Below are 25374 nucleotides of genomic sequence, written 5' to 3'. Positions count from 1 at the left end.
AAAAACAAACAGGAATTAGGGACAAGGGTCAGCTGAGAGAGAAGAGCTTGGAGAGGACCCAAGTCATCGCTGATCATTGTTCACCATGCATGTACAGCTCATTCCAGGTGTTTCTACGCGTGCTCAGAACGTTCTCATTTTCATTTTTCATGTGATGCCTCCTGCAGTTGGTGTATGCAGCAAAGCTAAAGGCCATCTCTCTAGGAAGCCTGTGGCAGTGTTTGACCACCCTCACAGCAGAGAAACGCTTCCTAAGATTGAGCCTAAACACTCCCTGATGCAGCTTACAACCGTTGCACAGGTGCTGGCTCTGGATGTCAGGCAGGAAGGGTCAGCAGCTCGCTCTCTACTTTGTCCCATATGCAGAATGTGGCATTTGGGTTAGTTCCATTTTGTGTGAAATGCCTCTGAGTATTAGACAGTATGGCCTCACCTAGCATTTCTCCAGGTCCTGAGGTCAGACTAACATGTTTGTACTTCCCTGGGTCTTGCCTCACAGCCTTCTTGTAAATGGGAGCAAGGCAGGAGAGTTTGCAGTCAGCAAGGAGCTCTCCAGACTGCCCACACCTCTGGTAGATGAGTGAGAGGGGTCCTGCTGTAGCAGCTGCTAACAAGTGCCAAGTGAAAAGTGCCTGTGCTGGGGTGGGATTTCTCTCCTGACACACATGTCCTCCCAGGGGCACTGCAGAAACATTGCCTGTCCTCAGAACCCCATCATGAGCTTTGAAGGACAGACAGCAGAGTCTGCTACACACCTGGGCTCCTCCTTCGTCTTGCCTGCTTGGATTTCCTTCTCTGCCCAGGCCTGCAAACTCCTTCCAGCTTCTTCTTCTTCTTCCTTCCTGGCTTCTCATCACATCCCTCCTCAGAGCCTGCTCTTCTCTCATGATGGACTTGTGAAGAGCCTGGAGAACTTTCCGTCCAATAGCATTGTGAGACAGGTAAAGCCATAGAATGATAGCATCAACCAGGTTGGAAGAGACCTCCAAGATCATCCAGTCCAACCTAGCACCCAGCCCTATCCACTCAAGTAGACCATGGCACCGAGTGCCTCATCCAGTCTTTTCTTGAAGACCTCAAGGGACGGTGCCTCCACCACCTCCCTGGGCAGCCCATTCCAATGGGAAATCACTCTCTCTGTGAAGAACTTCCATCATCCCCTTGCAGCAGCTCTGCTCTTTATCAAAGCTGCCTTCATTTTACCTGCTCTCCTCAGAGGAGCTCTTCAGGAGGTCCCTTCCAGGAGCAAGTGGAGGCACCTGCAAGAGAAATGTTGATTTTTGAGACCTCAGTTGAGGTCTCAAAATTGCTTCCAATTGCTACTTGAGCTCTGGAAGGCAGATCCCATGGGTGGCTTTGCTTAGCTCAGTTCAACTCGGCTCACTTCTGTTGGGATCACCACCCAAAGTGTGATGGCCATCTGGCATCAGCCTTACTCTGCACTTCTGCAGAGCTGTGGGCTGGCAGATGAGCTTGGTTGTCCCTGTGGCACCAGTGCCACCTTTGAGGGAGGAGGCTTTTGTTGTCATGGTGTTTGTGGACTCACATACCTCTGTGGTTCCTGGCTCTTCCTCAGCTGATGGTCCATCTGAGCCAGGCACCTGCTCCTCTGCCAACAGCTCTCCCTGCAGCTCAATGAGCAGCTCCACCAGCTCTGTCACCTGCACACAGACAACCATTGGTTCCCACCCGGGAGGCTGAAGCTGAGCCAAAGAGCCTTTCCCACTGCTGAGCCTGGCTTCTGCACAGAAAGCTGCAGCTGTGGGGCTGCTCTTCCAGGCAGCTCCCCACCAAGTGTTTGCTGCAGAGAGGAGGCAGGCAGGTTCCTCTGAACAGCAAAGCTCAGCAGGACCTGCAAAGCTGTAGCCAGCCGGGAAAGGCAGCATACCCTGCTTGTCACCTCCAGTAGCATGTCCAGGGGTGGCTCCTCCACTGGGCTCAGCAAGTTTGGCCCAACACAGATGGCAAGGCTCCGAGCGCTCATCCTGCTGCTGTCCGTGTTGCTGCTGATGTTATGCAGCAGGGACAGCAAGCTCTTGAGGAGAATGAGGTTGGCCTGGGGCAATTTGTTGGTGACCCTGAGCAAAGAGGAACACAAGGTCAGTAAAATGGATGTTGTCAACACAGGCTGATGGCACCCAAGACCAGCTGCAGGAAGGCTCCCTGCCCACCTCCCTCCCTGCCTGCCCTTCTGGCAGGAATTCCTCGGTGGAGCAACCCCCAGTGTGTGCAGGAGTTGCTGCAAGGAGAGGAATGCTTTTGTGTGCCTCTTGCCCCAGAGCTCCAGCCCTCAGCAGCTAGAGGTGGCTGGCAGCACACACAGCTTGGGCAAGGAGGCCACTGGTGTGCAGGCAAGTGCCAAGCTCTGCCAGTCCCTGAGGAGCAGGCAGGCTGCTGAGCACACTTACTCCTTCAGCGCCGCCAGCCTCGCCTGCCTGCTGCTCTTGTGCAGGGCTCCCATCCACTGCTGGTACAGCTCAGCCTCCAGCAGCTTGGAAGGGATCTTCCGCAGAAAGTCCTGCAATGGCAAAGGCTCTGGCTGAGGCTTTGCCCAGCCCTGGCTCGCCAGCAGCCACTGGCTTTCGGCTCCTGCTCTCACCGGTGCCCATCAGCACCAGAGAGCCCAGAGCTGCTGGGCTGCAGGTCAGCAGGCTTCACCTTCAGGGTGGCAGCCAGCAGGTGCACAGGCTGGCTCTGCAGGGGCACCTCCTGCCCGCTGTCCAGGGCCTCCCGGAGGGCCCCTAAGTCTCTCTCGCCAGCTGCCAGCCGGAAGATCCCTTCTGTGGATGGCCCCCGCTGGTGGAGCAGAGCCAGCAGGTCCTGCAGCACACAGAGGGAGACAGCTGCCTGCCTGCCGCCCCAGCCCTGCCTGGAGGCTGCTCAGGGGCAGCAGCAAGTGTGGAGGGCTCCACAGCTCTCACCGGTGCGGGACAGAGGGTGGCAGGAGGATGGTGACATTGGGTCGAGCCCTACCCAGAGCCCCTCTGCTGGGGCCACCACTTGCCAGAGGAGCAAGCAGGATGGGGAAGCCCTGGGCAGGCTTTGCTTACCTGGATGGGCTGGGGCATCCTGCCATCCTGGCTGCATAGAGCAGCCAGGGGCTGGCCAAAGAGAAGACCTGAGCCACCAGTGCCCGATGGTCTGGGCACATCTACAGTGGTGGCTGAGGTCTCTCTTTGCCTAAAGGGCCAGGGCAGCCTCATTCTCCTTCCAAGAGCCAGCTGCAGGCGCTCACGGAGCAGTGGCCTGGGCAGTGCTGGGACAGGTGGGCTCTGCTGCACGGGCTCAGGTTCATCCCTGCAGAGCAGAGAGCACCAGGCATGAGCAGTGTGGCTGCTGTGGGTCCCAGCTGTGCTGAGGTGTCCCCGAGCCCTGACTGAAGCCTACCTGGAGCCCCTGCAGCAGTTCAGCTGGCCCATGCTGCCAAGATGTGGAGGAGCCTCGTGTGGAACGAAGTGGCCAGTAGGAGAAGCACCCAGCTAACCCAAGGATGTGAAGTTGGGATGCTGGTGAAGAGGAGCTTCGCTCTCCTGCTGCCACTCCTGTGTGCTCCCTGCAGGCACTGGGGCCGTTGCCAGGCAGCGCCAGGTGAAGGCAACAGTAGCCCAACGGTCACTCAAGGCAGGGGTGGGGGAGGGGCCCCGGAGGGCTCTCCCCAGCATGCCCAAGTCTCCCTCATAGTGGTCTCACCAGCACTGGGTACTTGCTGGTGAGGCTTTGCCCAGTGCAGCCCAGGGTACCACTTGCTGCCTTTGGGCAGTGGCACCTTGCTGGCTGCTGCTGAGCTGGGACCTCCATGGCCTTTTCTGCCACCTGATCTCCAGCAGTCCCAGGACACACTGTGCACATTCCAGTGCTATCCAGAGTCAGGCTCCCTCTCTCTCTGCAGGACTCCTAAGGCCACTGCCATGAGTGTGAGAAAGGCCCAGGCAGCAGCCCATGTGGAAGAGCTCTGTCCTGCTATGGGACAGGATGACAGAGGTTGCACTTTGGCGAGAAGGTCGAGGCAGAGCTTCCTTAACTGCAACCTCCGAATGCCATCTTTGTTCTTCTTCACATGTCCCAGTAGAAGGTGGTGTTGGCATTCTCGTGGATAACTCAGAAGGAGTTGGCTTTGCCGACCACAGTAGATAGAGCAGCTGCAAAGCTGCCTTCTTGAGGCAGCAGCTGTCTGCAGAGCAGCAGTGTCTCTAGGATGGAGAGGGGCTGCAGAGCAGAACAGCGCACTGAAAACTGCACAAGCTGAAGTTGTGAGCATCCTCCAAGGTTACTGAACAAGCAAAATAAAGGCAGGGAATGCACTTCACATAAATCCCGCAGTTAGGTAGAAACTCCTTGTCATCTCTGGGCATTGTTCCCTCTATGGCAGTGTTCCTCTGTCAGTCTGTGTGTAGCACAGAGACATGCTTTGTTACAGAATGGAAATGTCATCTAGAAGAGGCTCTTTCTGGGTGCAAAAGTGAGATTCTTCACATTAAACTCTTGGCTTTCTGTGTGCCTGGGGCCAGTGTAACTGCTGGATATTTGTGTTGCACCTTTTACTGTCTTGGGGCACAGCCATTGAGGCTTAACTGGTCCCTAACTGCTTCCTCCTGGATTACAGAAGGGGCTATACTGCTCCCTGTTAAGTACCTCTGTCTTCTCCTCATCTCTCGTTACTACATTGCCCTCCTTGTCCAGTAGAGTGTGGAGGTTATCCCTGCCCCTCTTTTTGTCATTACTATATTTACAATAACATTTCTTGTTACAATGCACAGCAGTGGCCAGGCGAAGTCCGAACTGGGCTTTTGCCTCCCTAATTTTCTTCCTACACTACCTGGCAACATCCTTAATTTTTTCCTGAGTTATGTCCCCCTCTTCCCAAAGGTGATGTGCCCTCTTTCTCCTCTTAATTCCTTTAGCAGTCCCTTGCCCATCCAGGCTGGTTGTCTTACATGCCAGCTTCACTTTCTGCACATCAACCCAGCCTGTTCCTGTGCCTTCAAGATTTCTTCCTGGACCTTCCTGGACCCCTTTGCTTTTAAGGGCTTTTCTCCAAGGTACCCTTCGAGTTAGTTCCTTGAATAAGCTCAAGTCTGCCCTCTGGAAGTCCAGTGTGGATGTTCTGTTGATTCCCCTCAGCTTTACTTCACATTGAAAGCTTTGTTATTTCGTGGTCACTGCACCCCAGACAGCTTCCAAACAGCCCTCTCTATTTGTACATGGCAGGTTGAGCAGAGCCTTGCCCCTGGTAGGCTGGCACACCAGCTGTGTCAAGAAGCTATCCTCCACACTCTCTAAGAACCTTCTGGACTGTCTCCTCTCTGCTCTGTTAAGGCCCCAGCAGATACCTGGCAGCTTAAAGTCACCTCCAAGAACAAGGGATGGCAATCTTGGGACATGCTGCAGTTGTTTATAGAATAATACATCACCTCCTCTTGCTCTTGGGTGGCCTGCAACAGACTCCAACCAGTAGGTTGGTCTTATTAGTCTGCCTAACTGCCAGACTTAAGTTGAGTGCATTTCAGATCATTTACTGCCTTTCTTTTTCCTGTTCTTATCTTCCAGTAAAACCTCCCTAAGTTTATCTTGGAGGCTCCTCAGGACTTCAGCTTTTACACTTTGTATTGGTTACTGGGGTTTTTTTGGTGCTCAAACCCAACTGCTCTTGAGCACTGTCAGGCTAAGGAGTGATGTTGCAATGTAGGTAATGCCTGAGAGGTGTCTCATCACTCCAGAGCACCTGTCTGGTCTAAGGGAGGAGAACTCAGAGCTTGCCTGTGACAACTCATCAGGTCCCATAGATTTATGGATGTTCAGGTTCCTCAGGTGGGCCTGAACTTGATCTTGCCTTACAGTGGGACAGACTATACCCTGCTGCTGCATGCCTAATGGTCTGTTGACCTGGGAGGGAGCAAGTCTGTCAGTGAAGACTGAGGCAATAAAAGCCTTCTCCTCCTGTCTTGACATCAGCTCTCCATCCTCACTCCTCACAAGGGGAACACTTTCTTTAACCTTTCTTTGCTGGCTGATGTGCCTGCAGAAGCCTTTCTTTTTATTCTTTGCATCCCTTACCAGGTTCAGTTCTAACTGTGCCTTGGCCTTCCTGGCCTCATCTCTAGACAACTGGCTGGTGTTCCTATTCCTCTCCCAGGTTTCCTGTCCCTGCTTCCACTGTCTGTGCAGTTCCTTCTTGCAAACTCCACCAGTGTGTGATCACTGCATCCCAGGCTGCCCCTTTTACATCTTGACATCACTGACGAGTGCACTTGCATTTGTGACCATCAGGTCCAGTATTGCATTCTCTCGGCCAGGGCTGTCTCTTACCTGGCTCAGGAAGTTATTCCTGAGGCACTGCAGAAGTCTCCTCGACTGCACACAGCTTGCTGTTCCAGTTTTCCATCAGGTGTTGTGGTAGTTGGAGTCCCCCAGCAGGACAAGACTCTGCAAGTGTGAAGCCTCCTCTAGCTCCCCTTCATCAGGCAGCCTTTAATAGAGGCCAACCACAAGGTTCTCTGTTGCCTTTGGCTCTCATTCTTATGCAGAGGGAATTCTTCAGGGACAGCTCTCTGGTCACCTTTGTGACCCTCCCCTGGACCCACTCCAACAGTTCCAGGCCCTTCTTATGCTGGGGGCACCAGAACTGGATAGAGTACTCCAGGTGGTGTCTCAGGAGAGGAGAGCAGAAGAGAGTCACATCTGCCTCTCCTCTCGCTGATCACACTTTTGGTACAGCCCAGCACAGGATTTCCCTTCTGGGCTGCAACACACACTGCTGGCTTGGGTTGAGTTTTCCATCAGCTGAAACCCCCACGTTCTTTTCCTCAAGACCACCCTGCAGTAACTCCTTGCCCACCCTGCATTTACTACTCAGATTGCCCCAACCCATCTCCAGGACCTTGCACTTGGCTGTCTTCACTTCTTGAGGTTGGCTTGGGCCCATCTCTCACACTTGTCTCAATTCTGCCACACCTCATGTTATAAAGAGTTAGTAATATTCATGTTTGACAGAACAATTAATTAAATTATCCGTTTATTCCTATCAAAATCCCGTTAACATATTAATGAAGTCTATGTGCAGGTTCACAGCGTTCAGCTGTGGGGGGGGTTGGGACACACAGGCGCAGGTAACCATTTGGGGAAGTCAGGAGAATGCCCACGGGGCAAAGAGCAATTCAGAGGAGAAAGAGACTTTCCCGAGGCGCCGGCTTGCCCCAGGGGGACGCCAGGCAGGAGGGGACGCCAGGCAGGAGGTGCCGCAGAGGAGAGCCGCGGCTGAGCGGCGGCACTCGGCCTCTGCCCGCGCTCTCCGCACGCCGCAGTTCGCATTGCGCAGGCGCGGTGCGTGCGTGCAGCCGCGCAGCGGAGCGCGGCCGGCAGCTCCCGCGCCTGCGGTGCTGTGCAGGGACTGCAGGGGCCTGGGCTCTGCTTGTCCCGGAGGGACGAGTCTGTGCTGAGCCGTGCAGGCAACTCAAGAGGCTGAGCGGCAGGCTGCGGCTTGGCTGGCTGCGGGGCTTGGCTTGCTTGCCGCTCGACTTGCTGCCTCCTAGCTTGGTGGTATGAGGAGCTTCTTCAGCTGCAACCTCGGCAGCGGCTCTTGTTACTTGCCCAGGTGAAACCAGGCAAGGTGCTCCCCATCACGGCCAGCATAAACAGACCCAGAGACAATGAGTGGCCGATGGTAAGAGAGAGGACCTCTGATATTTAAGCTGCAGCATGAGGTTTTATCCAAACACAGTCAGACACACTGCACAGAATGAATGCATTGTGAGTATTTCATGCATTTGGAAGTGTCTGTTCTGATTCAGCAGGTATTTTCATGAGTGTATGGGTGTGCTAGGTTCTTGGGTTTTGCTAGTGTCTCCAGGATTTGAGATTAGCTTGAGAATGTAACAAAAAATTAGGTATTTCTTACTGTTTTTTACTATCCTTCAGCCATGAGGTTACTAACTCATCATGAAACTCTTGCTGATACTCATGGCACTGGGAATATAAAAATGCTTGCTGTTCACCATGACTCCTCTCATGTTAGTCACATGCATTTTGAATAACATTGTTACTTAATTCGTTCCACACCTGTCCCTGTCACTGCCTGTGTGTGGTGACTGCGCTGGTGCTGCTGTGAAGGTGGCAGAGTACTCCGAGTGGTCTGTCACTATCACTGCCCCCAGCAGCTGTCATCGATCTACTTGTTCGCCTCTGGCTGACTGCAGTTTGTGGATGTCCTGCTTTTCTCTGTTTCAGAGTTGATCAGAGCAATGTCAGTCAGCCTGACTGAGCTGGTGTGTGGCCAGCATGATAGATCTGGGTTCTCAATTTCTGTTTGGGTTTGTGGGCCAAGTACAGAAAGTCCATTTGGGAGTCACTGGCTGAAGGCCAGCCAGAGTGTTTTGTTCCTGCAAGCCAAAAAGCATTTAAATGCGAGAGTTGGTCGAGCTTACAAGTGAGATAATACTGCACTGTGATTGTGATGGCACAGGCTGTGAGAGCTTCACCTGCTGGTATCCCCCCCAGCTCTAGGAAGACCTTCTATCAGCCCTCCCGTACCTGAACTGGGCCTGCAAGGAGCTTTTTGCAAGGACTTGCAGTGATAGGACAAGTAGGAATGCATTTAAGCTGGAGGAGGGGAGATTTAGATTGTACATTAGGAAGAGGTCATTTACAGTGAAGATGGCGAGGTACTGGAACAGGGCTTCCATCACTGCACCCAGTAACACCTGCTGTAAAAGGCAGCTAGCTCTTTGCCAAAAAATCCTGTGAGTATGTAGGTAGTAAACTGGACTGCATCCATCCCAAGTCATTTCCTCCAAGTTGGAGAAAACTGATAGCAATGATTAAAATTATTTGCCTTGATCACTGCACCTTCAAGGGACAAAATTCAGCTGAAAGTGTGGTGGGGGGTCCAAATTGCACCTAGAATACATATCCAAGACATATCCTAAACATTTAGCGGATACCCACCCTGGTTCCCCCCTCCCCTCCTTCATCCAGGGTGGAAGAAGCCCCAGAAAGCGGAGTAAAGCCATGGCGCCTCTCCGTCTGTCACAAGGGCCCGCATTTGGCCTTGTGCTGCAGCCTGCTTTGGCTTTGGTAGGCACAGGTCAGGAATGCTAGGTATGAGCATCTCCCTTTTTTGGTGAAGTAAGTTAGGATTGGTTCTAAGGGTGTTTTTGTCTGTTGCTGTTGGTCAAAGGCACTCGTCAAAATGCTTAACACCTAGCAAACCTGTTTGTTTGCTGCTGCTGCTGCCGCCTGTTTTCTTCGCTACCCATTTGCCTTGCCTGCCTTTGTGTGCCATGACTCTGCACCGCGCGTAGCCGGGGACTTGCCTCCCCCGCGAAGAGAAGCCCTGACCCTGCCTGTCTTCTGCACCGAGCCAAGGGACTGAAACGGCTTGCCCCAGGCTGGGATACAGCTGCCCGCCTGAGCTCAGCCGAGCCCGAGTCGCTATGCCTCCGGCCGAGTCTAGGCAATGACCTAGCAACGAGCTGGGACCCTGAGACCTTCCAACCCGAGGGCTGACTACTTGCTATAGACAGTAACAGACCGGACTGCTCCAGCCTGCAAACCTGGACCCTGCTTTGCCCAGGTGGCTGACAGTTCGATGACTTACTGAGAGCCACGGAGGACTTGATTCGTGCCCGTGGACCTTCTCTGGCAGTGTTCTCAATCTGAACTAACCAAGAATCAAAGCCCTGCCGCACCATCGGCACATGGAAGGCCACCACGTGGCTGGGACTATGTATTTTTTTCTCATTCATGCTTCTACATACGCTTTTGGTTTACAAATACGGAGAGTTAACCAGTGAGTAACTCCCTTTTCTGAAGTCTGTGAAAGTTTATGCTTAACCTTTCAGGGGCAGTTTGTGCTGCAGGACTCTCCACTAGTAAGCCTTTCTCTAGAACCTTTCCTCAATCACTGAAATTCAATCTGATTGTAAATATAGACATTCTGCAAAGTTTAGTTTTACCAAGCACATAATAGCAGCTGTGTGTGTTAATTGTAAATTAGTTTGGGGAAAATTTCTTTATATACATAGTTAATAAACTATTTAATCATGTTTATATTGGCCTCATTAAAATTCACTTCTAACCCAGATTCAAACCCCTCCTTAACAGAAAGACATGCTGAAGAATGAACTTGACTGCTGAAGAATGCCTTGATGAACTGAAGAAACTGAACCCACCTCCTAATACTGCCCAACAGGTAGCAACAAAAGCAAGTGAGTTTTGTTTCTTAATTACAGTATTTTAGACAGTGCTGAAATATGAAGATCTTTGCACAACTTTTATTGTCATTGATTAGTAATCACCATGAAATGAAATGGTCCAGAAAACCTGTCTAAATCCTATTCTTAGTAGTGTTAGAATTCAAGGTGAAGTAATACAAACCAGTAGGCCTTAAAAGAGAGTTAAGCTCTTGATTTACTGCGGGGTGCCATGGGACATGGTTCCAGCAGACTTGGCAGAGTTAGATAATGTTTGGACTCAACGATCTTAAAGTTTTCTTCTGTCCAAAACAATTCTATGATTTCCATACTGTATCTAAGCATATGGAAGGGGCCATATATTACTAATGAAATATTGGTCCTTTGTGCCTGTCTTACTCCATGAGAAAGATAGCTACATGACACAGACAAGCTGAGTTCTTCCCTGTCTGACCAGACAGGTGCTCTGGAATGATGAGACAGCCAGTAAGTGTTAACTATATTGTGACATTGCTCCTTAGCCTGTGAGCTCTCAAGAGCAGTTGGCTCTGAGACCTATAGCAAAAAGCTGAAGTCATGAGGAGCCTTCAAGGCAAACTTAGAGAGGTGGTACTGGAAGCTAAGAGCAAGCAAAATGAAGGGGATGAATGGTCTGTAATACCCTTTTGACGCAAACCATTCTATCATTCTATAAATCTGACAAGTCAAACCCCCTTGTAATCTATTGGCAATGCTGGTGTATCAATCCGTATGTACCAGAGAGATGCTTTATTACAGAACGAAAATGTCATCGAGAAAAGGATGTTTCTGGGTGGAAAAGTGAGATTCTTCACATTTAACTTGTGGTTTCTGTGTTTGTGGTGCCAGTGGACCTGCAGGATGTTTGTGTTGCACCTTCTGCTCTCTTAGGGCACAACCATTAAGGCATCTGTGGGACAGCTCTGGCAGTGATAGGCAGCCCTTCTGACATAGAAAGCAGCAGCAGAGGATTGCAAAGCATTTCTCTGTTATTCAGAGTGCCTTCAGGAGTTTTTTACAGAGAGCATCAAAGTTCTGGCATTCTAAGAGAGCATTTTAAATCTCTTCAGGATGGTCCCAAGTCCATGGGGACTGATAGGATTCATCCCAGAGTACTGAAGGGATTAGCAGATGGCATGGCAGAACCCTCTCAATCACCTACCAGAGGTCTTGGGAGTCTAGGCAGAGTCTTCCTGCTGACTGGAAGCTATCCAACCTTATTACAGTTTATTAGAAAGACAAGAGAAGAGGGGAAGACCCAGAAGACAGACCTAGTCTAACCTCTATCCACAGAAAAGGAAAGGAGCAGGGGATCTCTATACCTATAACTATCACTGTAACAACTACAACTGTAACACCTATACCAAAGGCATAGCAAGAACTGCAACAACTAGAATAGTAACAACAACTCTAACTAGTAACTACAATAATTGTAATGACTATAACTATAGCTAACTGTACCTGTAAGAAGTCCAAAGAAGTCATCTCCATACTTCCAACTATCACAATAACACCTCTAACAACAACTATACCAAAAGGTATAACAAGAACAGTAACTGTAACAACAACTCTAACAGCAGGGTTAGCAAGAAGAAAAATGGTAAACAACTATAAGTGTAAACTTGGAGTGAACCCTTTCTTTCTAGATGAAACTGCTGTTATTTGGTTAATGCAGCTTTGGTCTTTGCTCTTCTTCACTGGAGTAAATAAGGGTGGCTTGAAGGAAAGTCTCAGTGTCATGGCTAGAAGATAACATGTTGAATAATCTGCTAATCCGTGATCTGGCCAATTTACTTAGCATTTTTGTATACATAGTGCTGCCTATTTGAGGGTCTCTCTTTAGGTGTAGGGGGATGTATAAAATACAGAAAAATGGGACAGTTGTCTGTAATTAAAGATACTCCATTTGACTTAGAAGGGAAATCACCCTTTTGCTTCAGTTTCAGAATTTGACAAGAACTACTGATTCTTACCATCAAAACACTTGCAGCATGCAAATGGGTAGCTTTATGCATGTCCCACCAGAACATCAGTGCCGAAGCCATTAGCTGGCTCAAAGCATCAGCTTTATTGCACTCCTGTAACTCAGGATTAATAAAGAGAGAACAGCCTGGCCCTGCATTCTGCTCACATTAGCACTGTTAGAGGTAATTTCACCATAGAATGGTAGAGATTGGAAGAGACCTCTGGAGATCTTCAAATCTGACTCCCCTGCCAAAGCAGGGTCACCCAGGAATGCATGCAGACAGCTCTTGAAAGTCTCCACAGAAAGAGACTTCACAACTTCTCTGGGCAGCCTGCTCCAGGGCTTCAGCACCCTCACACCAAACTTTTTCCTCATGTTGAGGTGGAACTTCCTAGGTTCCAGTTTGTACCCACTGCCTCTTGTCCTGTCACAGAACATCTCTGAAAAGAGCCTGGCCTTGACTCCACTCTTCAGGTGTTTGTAAACTTCCTAAGATCTCCTCTCAGCCTTCTCCAGGCCTTATCAGACAGATGTTCCACTCCCTTCAGCATCCTTGTAGCCTCCATTGGCCCCTCTCCAGTAGAAGCTGTCCCTACCCACAGCAGGGAGGCTGGAACTAGATGATCTTTAAGGTCCCTTCCAACCTAAACCATTCTATGATGCTTGCCTCTAGTTTATTCATTGAGGGGCAGGTGAAGGTTAACTTCATGCTTGTGGCTTGCTTTTTTTTTTACACCTTGCCAAAAAATGCTGAGTCATGTTTGGAGATTCAGAACTTGCTTTGCCACAATTTGAACAAGAGCTCCTGGAAGAGCTGCTACTGTGCATTGGATTGTTTCAGCTGAAAGAACTGGAGCAGGGTATTTGTGCATTCTCGTTTCATTTTATTGACGCTACTGCAAAACTGAGTCCTGTGAGGACTTAACCCCTTGGTAACAGCTGCAGCACATCTTGAAGTTGCCCAAGTTGCCTCTTTGCCTGAAATACGCCTTTTATTTTGAAGTTTTAATGTTCTTCTTACTTCTTCTTCCATAGAAGTGTTTTTTCCTGGGGAAAATGTTACTGAGATGGGCAACACTACTTTCCTCTGACTGTGCATGTGGTTTGTGTCTTGTGTATGGGCATAGTGATGATGTGGTAGTTCATGTGCTCATGAACATCTCTGAGGAAGTCACCCACTACTTTTTTGAGTCATTGATTGGAATTGTGATACTGAAGGTGAAAATAACTTGAAACAATCAAGGATGGCTGAAGTTGTAGCTTGTGCTTTCGTTTTGACAGATGAGACTGGCTGCAGTGCAATACCAGAAGCAAGCTTCTTGCTATGCCCATGACTTGTCTCATGTTAGTCACATGCATTTTGAATAACACTGTTATTTAATTAGTTCCACACCTGTCTCAGTCACTGCCTGTGTGTGGCGACTGCACTGGTGCTACTGTGAACACAAGAGAGTAGTGAGAAGAGTCTGTCACTATTGCTGCCCCCAGCAACTGTCATCAATCCACTTGTTCACCTCTGGCTGACTGCAGTTTGTAGATGTTCTGCTTTTCTCTGTTTCAGAGCAATGTCAGTCAGCCTGACTGAGCTGGTATGTGGCCAACGTGATAGATTTGGATTCTCAGTTTCTGGGGCCAAGTACAGAAAAGTCCGTCTGGGAGTCACTGGCTGAAGGCCAGCCATGGCATTTTGTCCTTGCAAGCCAAAAGGCATTTAAATGCAGGAGTTGGTCAAGCTTAGAAGTGAGGAGGTAGTACTGCACTGTGATTGTGATGGCACAGGCTGTGAGAGCTTCACCTGCTGGTATCCCCCCAGCTCCTCAGATGTTGAGGGGTGGGATTAAGCCACTCGCTACATAAGGAATTTGCTGGATGGTCATGCTCAAGAGTCACTTGCAAGGGCTCAACATCCAAATGCAGACCAGTAATGAGTGGCATTCCTCAGGGACCACTACTGGGACGAATGTCTCTATCCATAGAAGAGGGATGGAGCAAGGGGATTTCTATACCTATAACTATCACTGTAGCAACAACTATACCAACAGGTATAACAAGAACTGTAACAACAACTAACTAGTAACAACAATAATTGTAACGACTCTATAGCTAACTGAAATGGCAACAAATCTAAAGTAAGAAGTCATCTCTCTACCTACCGCTATCACTGTATCAACTCTAACAACAACAACTCTACCAAAAGGTCTAACAAGAACAGTAACTAACAACTCTAACTAACAACAGGTATAGCAAGAATAATAATGGTAAACGCCTCTAACCCTAAGCTGTGAGTGTAAATAGGTCTAACACTAAGTGCAACAACTCTAACTCTACCTATCACTACAGTAACTCTAAAGACAATTCAAAAGCATGGAGATGGAGCAGGGTTTCACTAGGTAGGGGGCCTCAGAAGGGTAATGTGACAAGGCATGGTGGTGCACATGAAGGAGACATTTCTTTGGAAGTGTCTTCCAGCTTCCTGGAGAAAGAAGGGGAGAAAAACAAACAGGAATTAGGGACAAGGGTCAGCTGAGAGAGAAGAGCTTGGAGAGGACCCAAGTCATCGCTGATCATTGTTCACCATGCATGTACAGCTCCTTCCAGGTGTTTCTAAGCGTGCTTATAACATTCTCAGTTTCATTTTTCATGTGATGCCTCCTGCAGTTGGTGTATGCAGCAAAACTAAAGGCCATCTCTCTAGGAAGCCTGTGGCAGTGTTTGACCACCCTCACAGCAGAGAAACGCTTCCTAAGATCGAGCCTGAACACTCCTTGATGCAGCTTACAACCCTTGCACAGGTGCTGGCTCTGGATGTCAGGCAGGAAGGGTCAGCAGCTCACTCTCTACTTTGTCCCATATGCAGAATGTGGCATTTGGGTTAGTTCCACTTTGTGTGAAATGCCTCTGAGTATTAGACAGTATGGCCTCACCTAGCATTTCTCCAGGTCCTGAGGTCAGACTAACATGTTTGTACTTCCCTGGGTCTTGCCTCACAGCCTTCTTGTAAATGGGAGCAAGGCAGGAGAGTCTGCAGTCAGCAAGGAGCTCTCCAGACTGCCCACACCTCTGGTAGATGAGTGAGAGGGGTCCTGCTGTAGCAGCTGCTAACAAGTGCCAAGTGAAAAGTGCCTGTGCTGGGGTGGGATTTCTCTCCTGACACACATGTCCTCCCAGGGGCACTGCAGAAACATTGCCTGTCCTCAGAACCCCATCATGAGCTTTGAAGGACAGACAGCAGAGTCTGCTACACACCTGGGCTCCTCCTTCGTCTTGCCTGCTTGGATTTCCTTCTCTGCCCAGGCCTGCAAACTCCTTCCAGCTTCTTCTTCTTCTTCCTTCCTGGCTTCTCATCACATCCCTCCTCGGAGCCTGCTCTTCGCTCATGATGGACTTGTGAAGAGCCTGGAGAACTTTCCGTCCAATAGCATTGTGAGACAGGTAAAGCCATAGAATGATAGAATCAACCAGGTTGGAAGAGACCTCCAAGATCATCCAGTCCAACCTATCCCCCAGCCCTATCCAGTCAAGTAGACCATGGCACCGAGTGCCTCATCCAGTCTTTTCTTGAAGACCTCAAGGGACGGTGCCTCCCCCACCTCCCTGGGCAGCCCATTCCAATGGGAAATCACTTTCTCTGTGAAGAACTTCCATCATCCCCTTGCAGCAGCTCTGCTCTTTATCAAAGCTGCCTTCATTTTACCTGCTCTCCTCAGAGGAGCTCTTCAGGAGGTCCCTTCCAGGAGCAAGTGGAGGCACCTGCAAGAGAAATGTGGATTTTTGAGACCTCAATTGAGGTCTCAAAATTGCTTCCAATTGCTACTTGAGCTCTGGAAGGCAGATCCCATGGGTGGCTTTGCTTAGCTCAGTTCAACTCAGCTCACTTCTCTTGGGATCACCACCCAAAGTGTGATGGCCATCTGGCATCAGCCTTACTCTGCACTTCTGCAGAGCTGTGGGCTGGCAGATGAGCTTGGTTGTCCCTGTGGCAGCAGTGCCCCCTTTGAGGGAGGAGGCTTTTGTTGTCATGGTGTTTGTGGACTCATGTACCTCTGTGGTTCCTGGCTCTTCCTCAACTGATGGTCCATCCGAGCCAGGCACCTGCTCCTCTGCAAACAGCTCTCCCTGCATCTCAATGAGCAGCTCCACCAGCTCTGTCACCTGCACACAGACAACCATTGGTTCCCACCTGGGAGGCTGAAGCTGAGCCAAAGAGCCTTTCCCACTGCTGAGCCTGGCTTCTGCACAGAAAGCTGCAGCTGTGGGGCTGCTCTTCCAGGCAGCTCCCCACCAAGTGTTTGCTGCAGAGAGGAGGCAGGCAGGTTCCTCTGAACAGCAAAGCTCAGCAGGGCCTGCAAGGCTGTAGCCAGCCAGGAAAGGCAGCATACCCTGCTTGTCACCTCCAGTAGCATGTCCAGGGGTGGCTCCTCCACTGGGCTCAGCAAGTTTGGCCCAACACAGATGGCAAGGCTCCGAGCGCTCATCCTGCTGCTGTCCGTGTTGCTGCTGATGTTATGCAGCAGGGACAGCAAGCTCTTGAGGAGAATGAGGTTGGCCTGGGGCAATTTGCTGGTGACCCTGAGCAAAGAGGAACACAAGGTCAGTAAAATGGATGCTGTCAGCACAGGCTGATGGCACCCAAGACCAGCTGCAGGAAGGCTCCCTGCCCACCTCCCTCCCTGCCTGCCCTTCTGGCAGGAATTCCTCGGTGGAGCAACCCCCAGTGTGTGCAGGAGTTGCTGCAAGGAGAGGAATGCTTTGGTGTGCCTCTTGCCCCCAGAGCTCCAGCCCTCAGCAGCTAGAGGTGGCTGGCAGCACACACAGCTTGGGCAAGGAGGCCACTGGTGTGCAGGCAAGTGCCAAGCTCTGCCAGTCCCTGAGGAGCAGGCAGGCTGCTGAGCACACTTACTCCTTCAGCGCCGCCAGCCTCGCCTGCCTGCTGCTCTTGTGCAGGGCTCCCATCCACTGCTGGTACAGCTCAGCCTCCAGCAGCTTGGAAGGGATCTTCCGCAGAAAGTCCTGCAATGGCAAAGGCTCTGGCTGAGGCTTTGCCCAGCCCTGGCTCGCCAGCAGCCACTGGCTTTCGGCTCCTGCTCTCACCGGTGCCCATCAGCACCAGAGAGCCCAGAGCTGCTGGGCTGCAGGTCAGCAGGCTTCACCTTCAGGGTGGCAGCCAGCAGGTGCACAGGCTGGCTCTGCAGGGGCACCTCCTGCCCGCTGTCCAGGGCCTCCCGGAGGGCCCCTAAGTCTCTCTCGCCAGCTGCCAGCCGGAAGATCCCTTCTGTGGATGGCCCCCGCTGGTGGAGCAGAGCCAGCAGGTCCTGCAGCAGACAGAGGGAGAGAGCTGCCTGCCTGCCGCCCCAGCCCTGCCTGGAGGCTGCTCAGGGGCAGCAGCAAGTGTGGAGGGCTCCACAGCTCTCAGCGGTGTGGGACAGAGGGTGGCAGGAGGATGGTGACATTGGGTCGAGCCCTACCCAGAGCCCCTCTGCTGGGGCCACCACTTGCCAGAGGAGCAAGCAGGATGGGGAAGCCCTGGGCAGGCTTTGCTTACCTGGATGGGCTGGGGCATCCTGCCATCCTGGCTGCACAGAGCAGCCAGGGGCTGGCCAAAGAGAAGACCTGAGCCACCAGTGCCCGATGGTCTGGGCACATCTACAGTGGTGGCTGAGGTCTCTCTTTGCCTAAAGGGCCAGGGCAGCCTCATTCTCCTTCCAAGAGCCAGCTGCAGGCGCTCACGGAGCAGTGGCCTGGGCAGTGCTGGGACAGGTGGGCTCTGCTGCACGGGCTCAGGTTCAACCCTGCAGAGCAGAGAGCACCAGGCATGAGCAGTGTGGCTGCTGTGGGTCCCAGCTGTGCTGAGGTGTCCCCGAGCCCTGACTGAAGCCTACCTGGAGCCCCTGCAGCAGTTCAGCTGGCCCATGCTGCCAAGATGTGGAGGAGCCTCGTGTGGGATGTAATGGAAAACCAGGGAAGAACCGAGCTAAGCCAAAGATGTTAAATGGGGATGCTGGTGAAGAGGAGCTTTGCTCTCCTGCTGCCTCTCCTGTGTGCTCCCTGCAGGCACTGGGGCCGTTGCCAGGCAGCGCCAGGTGAAGGCAACAGTAGCCCAACGGTCATTCGGGGTAGGGGTGGGGGAGGGGCCCCGGAGGGCTCTCCCCAGCATGCCCAAGTCTCCCTCATAGTGGTCTCACCAACACTGGGTACTTGCTGGTGAAGCTTTGCCCAGTGCAGCCCAGGGTACCACTTGCTGCCTTTGGGCACTGGCACCTTGCTGGCTGCTGCTGAGCTGGGACCTCCATGGCCTTTTCTGCTACCCTGATCTCCAGCAGTCCCAGGACACACTGTGCACATTCCAGTGCTATCCAGAGTCAGGCTCCCTCTCTCTGCAGCACTCCTGGGGCCACTGCCATGAGTGTGAGAAAGGCCCAGGCAGAAGCCCAAGTGGAAGAGCTCTGTCCTGCTATGGGACGGGGTGACAGAGGTTGCAACTTGGCGAGAAGGTCGAGGCAGAGCTTCCTTAACTACAACCTCCTAATGCCATCTTTGTTCTTCACATGTCCCTGTAGAAGGTGGTGTTGGCATTCTCGTGGATAACTCAGAAGGAGTTGGCTTTGCCGACCACAGTAGATAGAGCAGGTGCAAAGCTGCCTTCTTGAGGCAGCAGCTGTCTGCAGAGCAGCAGTGTCTCTAGGATGGAGAGGGGCTGCAGAGCAGAACAGCGCACTGAAAACTGCACAAGCTGAAGTTGTGAGCATCCTCCAAGGTTACTGAACAAGCAAAATAAAGGCAGGGAATGCACTTCACATAAATCCAGCAGTTAGGTAGAAACTCCTTGTCATCTCTGGGCATTGTTCCCTCTATGGCAGTGTTCCTCTGTCAGTCTGTGTGTAGCAGAGAGACATGCTTTGTTACAGAATGGAAATGTCATCTAGAAGAGGCTCTTTCTGGGTGCAAAAGTGAGATTCTTCACATTAAACACTTGGCTTTCTGTGTTCCTGGGGCCAGTGTAACTGCAGGATATTTGTGTTGCACCTTTTACTGTCTTGGGGCACAGCCATTGAGGCTTAACTGGTCCCTAACTGCTTCCTCCTGGATTACAGAAGGGGCTATACTGCTCCCTGTTAAGTACCTCTGTCTTCTCCTCATCTCTCGTTACTACATTGCCCTCCTTGTCCAGTAGAGTGTGGAGGTTATCCCTGCCCCTCTTTTTGTCATTACTATATTTACAATAACATTTCTTGTTACAATGCACAGCAGTGGCCAGGCGAAGTCCGAACTGGGCTTTTGCCTCCCTGATTTTCTTCCTACACTACCTGGCAACATCCTTAATTTTTTCCTGAGTTATGTCCCACTCTTTCCAAAGGTGATGTGCCCTCTTTCTCCCCTTAATTCCTTTAGCAGTCCCTTGCCCATCCAGGCTGGTTGTCTTACATGCCAGCTTCACTTTCTGCACATCAACCCAGCCTGTTCCTGTGCCTTCAAGATTTCTTCAAGCAGGTCCTACCTTCCTGGACCCCTTTGCTTTTAAGGGCTTTTCTCCAAGGTACCCTTCAAGTTAGTTCCTTGAATAAGCTCAAGTCTGCCCTCTGGAAGTCCAGTGTGGATGTTCTGTTGATTCCCCTCAGCTTTACTTCACATTGAAAGCTTTGTTATTTCGTGGTCACTGCACCCCAGACAGCTTCCAAACAGCCCTCTCTATTTGTACATGGCAGGTTGAGCAGAGCCTTGCCCCTGGTAGGCTGGCACACCAGCTGTGTCAAGAAGCTATCCTCCACACTCTCTAAGAACCTTCTGGACTGTCTCCTCTCTGCTCTGTTAAGGCCCCAGCAGATACCTGGCAGCTTAAAGTCACCTCCAAGAACAAGGGATGGCAATCTTGGGACATGCTGCAGTTGTTTATAGAATAATACATCACCTCCTCTTCCTCTTGGGTGGAACCTCACCCCCAAAACTATATACAAAATTAGTTTAGTTTATTAACAGATTCAGTTCAATCAAGAGTGACTTCCAACAAAAGAAGATATTATGGATAAATTTAGATATTTATAAAGTCAGGAAATGGAAAAGGCTAAGCTATAAACACAGCTTTACCCCACTATCAATCAGGCTGAGCAGAAGATTAAGGGAAAAGCTTACTCACTGAGGCGAGACAGGCATTCAGCAGCGATCCCTTACTGGATTCCTCTGCAGGAGCAGCCTTCTGACATTGCAGGCAATATCCAATAATGGAGATCCATGCCACAGAAGTCTGAGGCAAGTCACAGTATCACACAGTATCACAGTATCATCAGGGTTGGAAGAGACCTCACAGATCATCAAGTCCAACCCTTTACCACAGAGCTCAAGGCTAGACCATGGCACCAAGTGCCACTTCCAACCTTGCCTTGAACTGCCCCAGGAACAGTGACTCCACCACCTCCCCGGGCAGCCCATTCCTGTGTCCAATGACTCTCTCAGTGAAGAACTTTCTCCTCACCTCGAGCCTAAATCTCCTTGGAAATGTCTTGAGCACTTCTTCCCAAGTAGGATGCTCGTGGAACGATGCTGCCTTCAGAGTGACAGGGGAGACTCAATACTGCTGTGGTCCCCCAGTCCAGGAGGCAGCCAGGAAGTTGGCTACTGATGGAGTTTGAGAGGGAGTGGTCCAGTTGCCACCATCTTTCTCTCTCTTTCTCACTCAAAGGACCTCAGGGCTTGCCAAGCCTGCAGGTTTGCACAAAGGGTGCAAAGGTGGGGAGAACCCTCCAAAAGCAGGGTCGGGATAAAACCAAGAGCTGTCCAAAAGGTAGGAGCTGTGCAAAAGTGGGCACTATCCAGACACGGCAGGAACCTATCCTGCCAGGCACTCTGTTAAGGCAGAAGCTCTTTCAAGACGGGAATTCTAAAGGCAGGACCCCTCAAGGTGGGAACCCTTGCTCTGTTTATCCCTTTTCTAGACAGAGTGTCCATTTACCATTTATAGGGGGCACAAAAACACAGCCAATCACCAACCCAGTTTCAGCGTGGGCTTCCACATGGGTCAGCCCATGTGCAGTAATGCACCTTTTGTTGCCTCCCTTGAAGCCTGCAGGGCAGGCAGAAGGGAGAAGCAGGTTTTCACACCTTTCTTCTCCCATTCAAACCCACAGAGTGAGAGAGGGAAGAAAGGAATTTGGGGTTTCCCTGACTTACATATAAGATGAGAAGAATTTCCAGAAATAATTGACTGACAGTACAGAATCTTTACAGTTGTATTTTAAAAGGAAGTACAATCAGATGCAGCATGTGGATTTTTTACAACCTTAACTATCTTTCCTAATACTTTCTTTACTCACTAAACATTTGTGACAGTAATATAAGAAGAAGTTATGGTCTGGTCTCTTCCACATAGTCTTTTCCAAACAGTCTCTTTTCTTCCAGAATAAATAGGAGTTTTAGTCTGGGCTGTGTGGGGGATTCCCTAAGACTTTTTTGTCTTATTAGGATTAATGACTGAAGAAAAAAACTAGCATATCTCAGAAGATAAATCTTCCTGAAAGCAGGCATGCTGTGACCTCTTAAAAATCATTGCTTTAGCTAAAAACTGAGATGCCAAATGCAACAGTCTCCTGCCACGTGGCTCACTACTCTGCCCTTGGTCCTGCATTGAGATTCTGGTAAATTTTCTTGAGCACACTTAAAATTCTGATCTTATTTTGGGGCCCTCTCACCTAACCTGTAAGTATTTAGGCATAAAGAGCATTGTTCCAAAAGCTCAAGGTCTGCAGATTGGGTGACTAAGTCTGCAGTCTGAACAGTACTGTGGTTTTGCACAAAGATTTCCTTTCTAAATCTCTTATGTTAATAAGGGTGCCGAGGCTGTGAATTTTGTCACTCAGTTCCATTTCTCCCTCCTTTCCTGAAGCCCTCTATTAACCTCAGGATTGCATGCACATGTTCACATTTCAGCAGGATAACTACTGCAGGAAGCTCCATCCAGTTGGGGTGGGGAATCAATTACAAGAAATTGGCTAAAAGGCTAAGGCAGATACATAAAACCCACTAGTGGGGTGATAAAGTAGAAGCAATGCAATGCTTCTTTCCACAAGACATATCCATTTCCTGTAAGTTCTGCCCTGAGGAAAGAAGTACAAATAGGATGATTGCATCTTCTTAATTGCTAAAGGCTGATTTTTCAGCTGTAACATTGAGAGGGTGATTATTTTCTTTTTTTGTTGAGAGCCTGGCAAAACAGAACTTGGATGTTAGTTCAGTCTTATCCATTAAGATTGTAGAGGTTTGTAATACAAGCACTAAAGCTGCTGCAAATGGGAAATGAATGGGTCTGCCCAGGTGTGGAACAATCAGGAGTGGTGGCAGGAAATGGACTGTAGGAAAGGCAGGTGCTGATGGCACCTGGGTTGGCAGCATATTAAATTCCCAGAATATGAAATTCCCAGCACATCTGCATGAAGTCCATCAGGACATTCAGAACAGATAATGAAGGGCATCCTGAAACAACAGACATCCTAAAAGAGGGAGAAGAATTAAAAAATAAAAAGATCACTTAATTAGCTACAGTATAAAGAAGTTGTGCCACAGAAATCCTTTTCAGCAGCAGGCAGATAAAAAGATAAGATACTTTAATAGCAAAATCCTGATGCTTCATAGGAGTGGAACAGAATGGAGAGGCAAAAGATCATGACCAGAACAATATGAGAAAGACTCATTCAAAACAAGCTTCTGAAGGCTAACCTAAGCATGAGAACATGATGAAGCCTGGCATCCATTTTCCTTCCTATTGCTACAAAAAAACCTGGCCAAAGCACTGCAATATAAGTGGGTGTATGTAGGTGAACAGGCTATTTGAACACAGAGCTCGATGCCTTTAAGTGAGTTGCTATATGTTACTTTCTTCTCCTATAGGTCTTGCATTGGATTTTGCTGTGCTACAGCTAGAGGGAAGCAATGTTAATTACTACAAAATCTATGGCTTAAGGGTTCAGCTGCAGGTCTCTGAGTACAGTTGCCTTCCTCAGCATTAATTTCTGTGTTGTTTTGAACTTATAAATAATCAGCTATGGCAAAGTTCATATTTGCCTTCTAAATCATTTACACCATTCCCTGCAATCAAACTTCCACAAATAAATGCTGATACTCCCATGACAGATGATGGCTCTCTTGTGTTATAGGCCAGATAAAGAATCATAGCTGGGAGCCTGGTTCCCAGGGGAAAGGGCAGATGTCTCATTGCTGAAATGACTTTCATAATGGGTAGGGGTTTCTGTTGCTGTTTGAAAAGATTGCTAAACTGGAATAAAGTGGTCAAAAAATGTTTGAAGGTAGCCTAGCATTTCTGAATTACTTGTTGATCTTTTCTTACTGTGTTATGTGTTCATAAAAAAGCTACAAAAGGGCAAGATTTGAGAAGAGCTTTAGGTGCTTAGCAACTTGTCCTGGCTTTCCTTTTATATACATATAAAAGGAATATATATTGTGTATATATATACATACACAAACAGAAGGGACATTCTAATCACCTTTTATTTTTGCAGTTGAGAGCACAGCCAAACATCTCAATCTGGAAATCCTTCACCAGGACTGAGATACACAGGGTGTTACTTATTCTGCTTATCTCTGATGCTTGCTTGTATTGACTATTGAGATCACAGTATCATCAGGGTTGGAAGAGACCTCACAGATCATCAAGTCCAACCCTTTACCACAGAGCTCAAGGCTAGACCATGGCACCAAGTGCCACGTCCAACCTTGCCTTGAACTGCCCCAGGGACGGCGACTCCACCACCTCCCCGGGCAGCCCATTCCAGTGTCCAATGACTCTCTCAGTGAAGAACTTTCTCCTCACCTCCAGCCTAAATCTCCCCTGGCGCAGCCTGAGGCTGTGTCCTCCTGTTCTGGAGCTGGCCACCTGAGAGAAGAGAGCAACCTCCTCCTGGCCACAACCACCCCTCAGGTAGTTGTAGACAGCAATAAGGTCACCCCTGAGCCTCCTCTTCTCCAAGCTAACCAATCCCAGCTCCCTCAGCCTCTCCTCGTAGGGCTGTGCTCAAGGCCTCTCCCCAGCCTTGTCGCCCTTCTCTGGACACGCTCAAGCATCTCAATGTCCCTCCTAAACTGGGGGGCCCAGAACTGAACACAGCACTCAAGGTGTGGTCTAACCAGTGCAGAGTACAGGGGCAGAATGACCTCCCTGCTCCTGCTGACCACACCATTCCTGATGCAGGCCAGGATGCCACTGGCTCCCTTGGCCACCTGGGCACACTGCTGGCTCATGTTCAGGCGGGTAAAAGATAAAGCTTCCAGGACCAGGCTTGGCCATCCTCCGGAGTCCAAACAGTGTTCAGCGTGCAGGAGCTTTTCTTGCTGAGCCTTGAAGCACTGTGCTGAGAACAGGATAAATAATGAGTAGAAGGTGGAAGGAACTCAAGCCCAACACTGTCTTTATAGACAATTTTATTGTGTCTTATTCCCTTTTCAGAGCCTTGTTTCTGGGTAACAGAAATAAAAGTGGAATTCTGGCAGCTGTTTCAGGGTCAGAGAGTTCCTTCTGGAAAGACACCTGAATTGCTTCTTCCCTGAATCATGAATGAGGTCAGTAGGCAAGAGGAGACCTCTAGAAGGAGAAGTGGCAAAGGCAGAGCCTAGAGGATCAGGGAACTAATTAAAAGGGCAAAGACAGCCAGTACAGTCAGGTGCTAGAAAGGACAACAAGAAAATGTCTTTTGGTATTCCAAGGATTCTCCACAGAGGTTGCGGAGAGTGGGAAAAGCTCAGAAACTTGCCATGTTCAGGATGAAATGGATGTGAACCTGTATGCTGCAAGGAGAGGATGAGCATATTTTAATCTCTGAATTTCCAAAACTGTAGCTTTGTTCTCAGTTTTGTCATATTGAAACCTGCCTTTAACATCCTAGTTCTGTCTGGTGAGAGGTGAAAACTTGGCACATGGACTGATATGGCCAGCCCATGAGTCCTGTCCCACATAATGGTCAGCTCAGTGCCTGGTTTTACTCTTAGAGGAACACACAGACCTACATTCTCCACTGAGCCATTGCATGTTTAGAGGCTAAGAGAGCTTTCTGGGGCAGAAACTGTGATGTAGGCTAGCTAGAATACATCAGATGAGAAGTTGGCTCTTTGGTGGACATCAGTCCATTAAAACTTTCATCAGGCAAAAATGTCCACTGCTTGTATAAGAAATGCCCAGTCTGAGATCACTACAGCTTTTCTTGG

General features: G+C 49.8%; 3 protein-coding genes across 3 annotated transcripts in view; 1 reads left to right on the top strand and 2 right to left on the bottom strand.

Moving 5' to 3' along the window:
* Window positions 1-1370: 1370 nt before the first annotated feature.
* LOC135173268 (T-cell activation Rho GTPase-activating protein-like) lies at window positions 1371-3068 on the bottom strand. The gene is made up of 5 exons (XM_064140041.1): window positions 3051-3068; window positions 2659-2820; window positions 2409-2518; window positions 1889-2078; window positions 1371-1661 (listed from the first exon to the last, which is right to left on the bottom strand). The coding sequence occupies exons 1-5, from the start codon at window positions 3066-3068 to the stop codon at window positions 1371-1373; spliced, it is 771 nt and encodes a 256-aa protein (XP_063996111.1).
* Window positions 3069-7226: 4158 nt separating this feature from the next.
* Window positions 7227-25374, top strand: part of RAB38 (RAB38, member RAS oncogene family) — a 63168-nt gene continuing 45020 nt past the window's right edge. Inside the window, exons 1-2 of the mRNA XM_064140467.1 lie at window positions 7227-7660; window positions 10099-10202. Coding sequence (XP_063996537.1) covers window positions 10115-10202 — 88 coding nt within the window. The 5' untranslated portion in view covers window positions 7227-7660; window positions 10099-10114. The remainder of the gene's footprint in view (window positions 7661-10098; window positions 10203-25374) is intronic.
* On the bottom strand, window positions 16033-17731 carry LOC135193195 (T-cell activation Rho GTPase-activating protein-like). Its single transcript, XM_064176740.1, has 5 exons — window positions 17714-17731; window positions 17322-17483; window positions 17072-17181; window positions 16551-16740; window positions 16033-16323 (listed from the first exon to the last, which is right to left on the bottom strand). Exons 1-5 carry the CDS (start codon window positions 17729-17731, stop codon window positions 16033-16035), a joined length of 771 nt encoding a protein of 256 aa, XP_064032810.1.

This window comes from Pogoniulus pusillus, chromosome 3 (genome assembly GCF_015220805.1).
Source record: "Pogoniulus pusillus isolate bPogPus1 chromosome 3, bPogPus1.pri, whole genome shotgun sequence".
Taxonomy (NCBI): domain Eukaryota; kingdom Metazoa; phylum Chordata; class Aves; order Piciformes; family Lybiidae; genus Pogoniulus; species Pogoniulus pusillus.
Note: the sequence above shows the minus strand (reverse complement) of the source record. Positions and strands in the feature narration are given on the sequence as shown.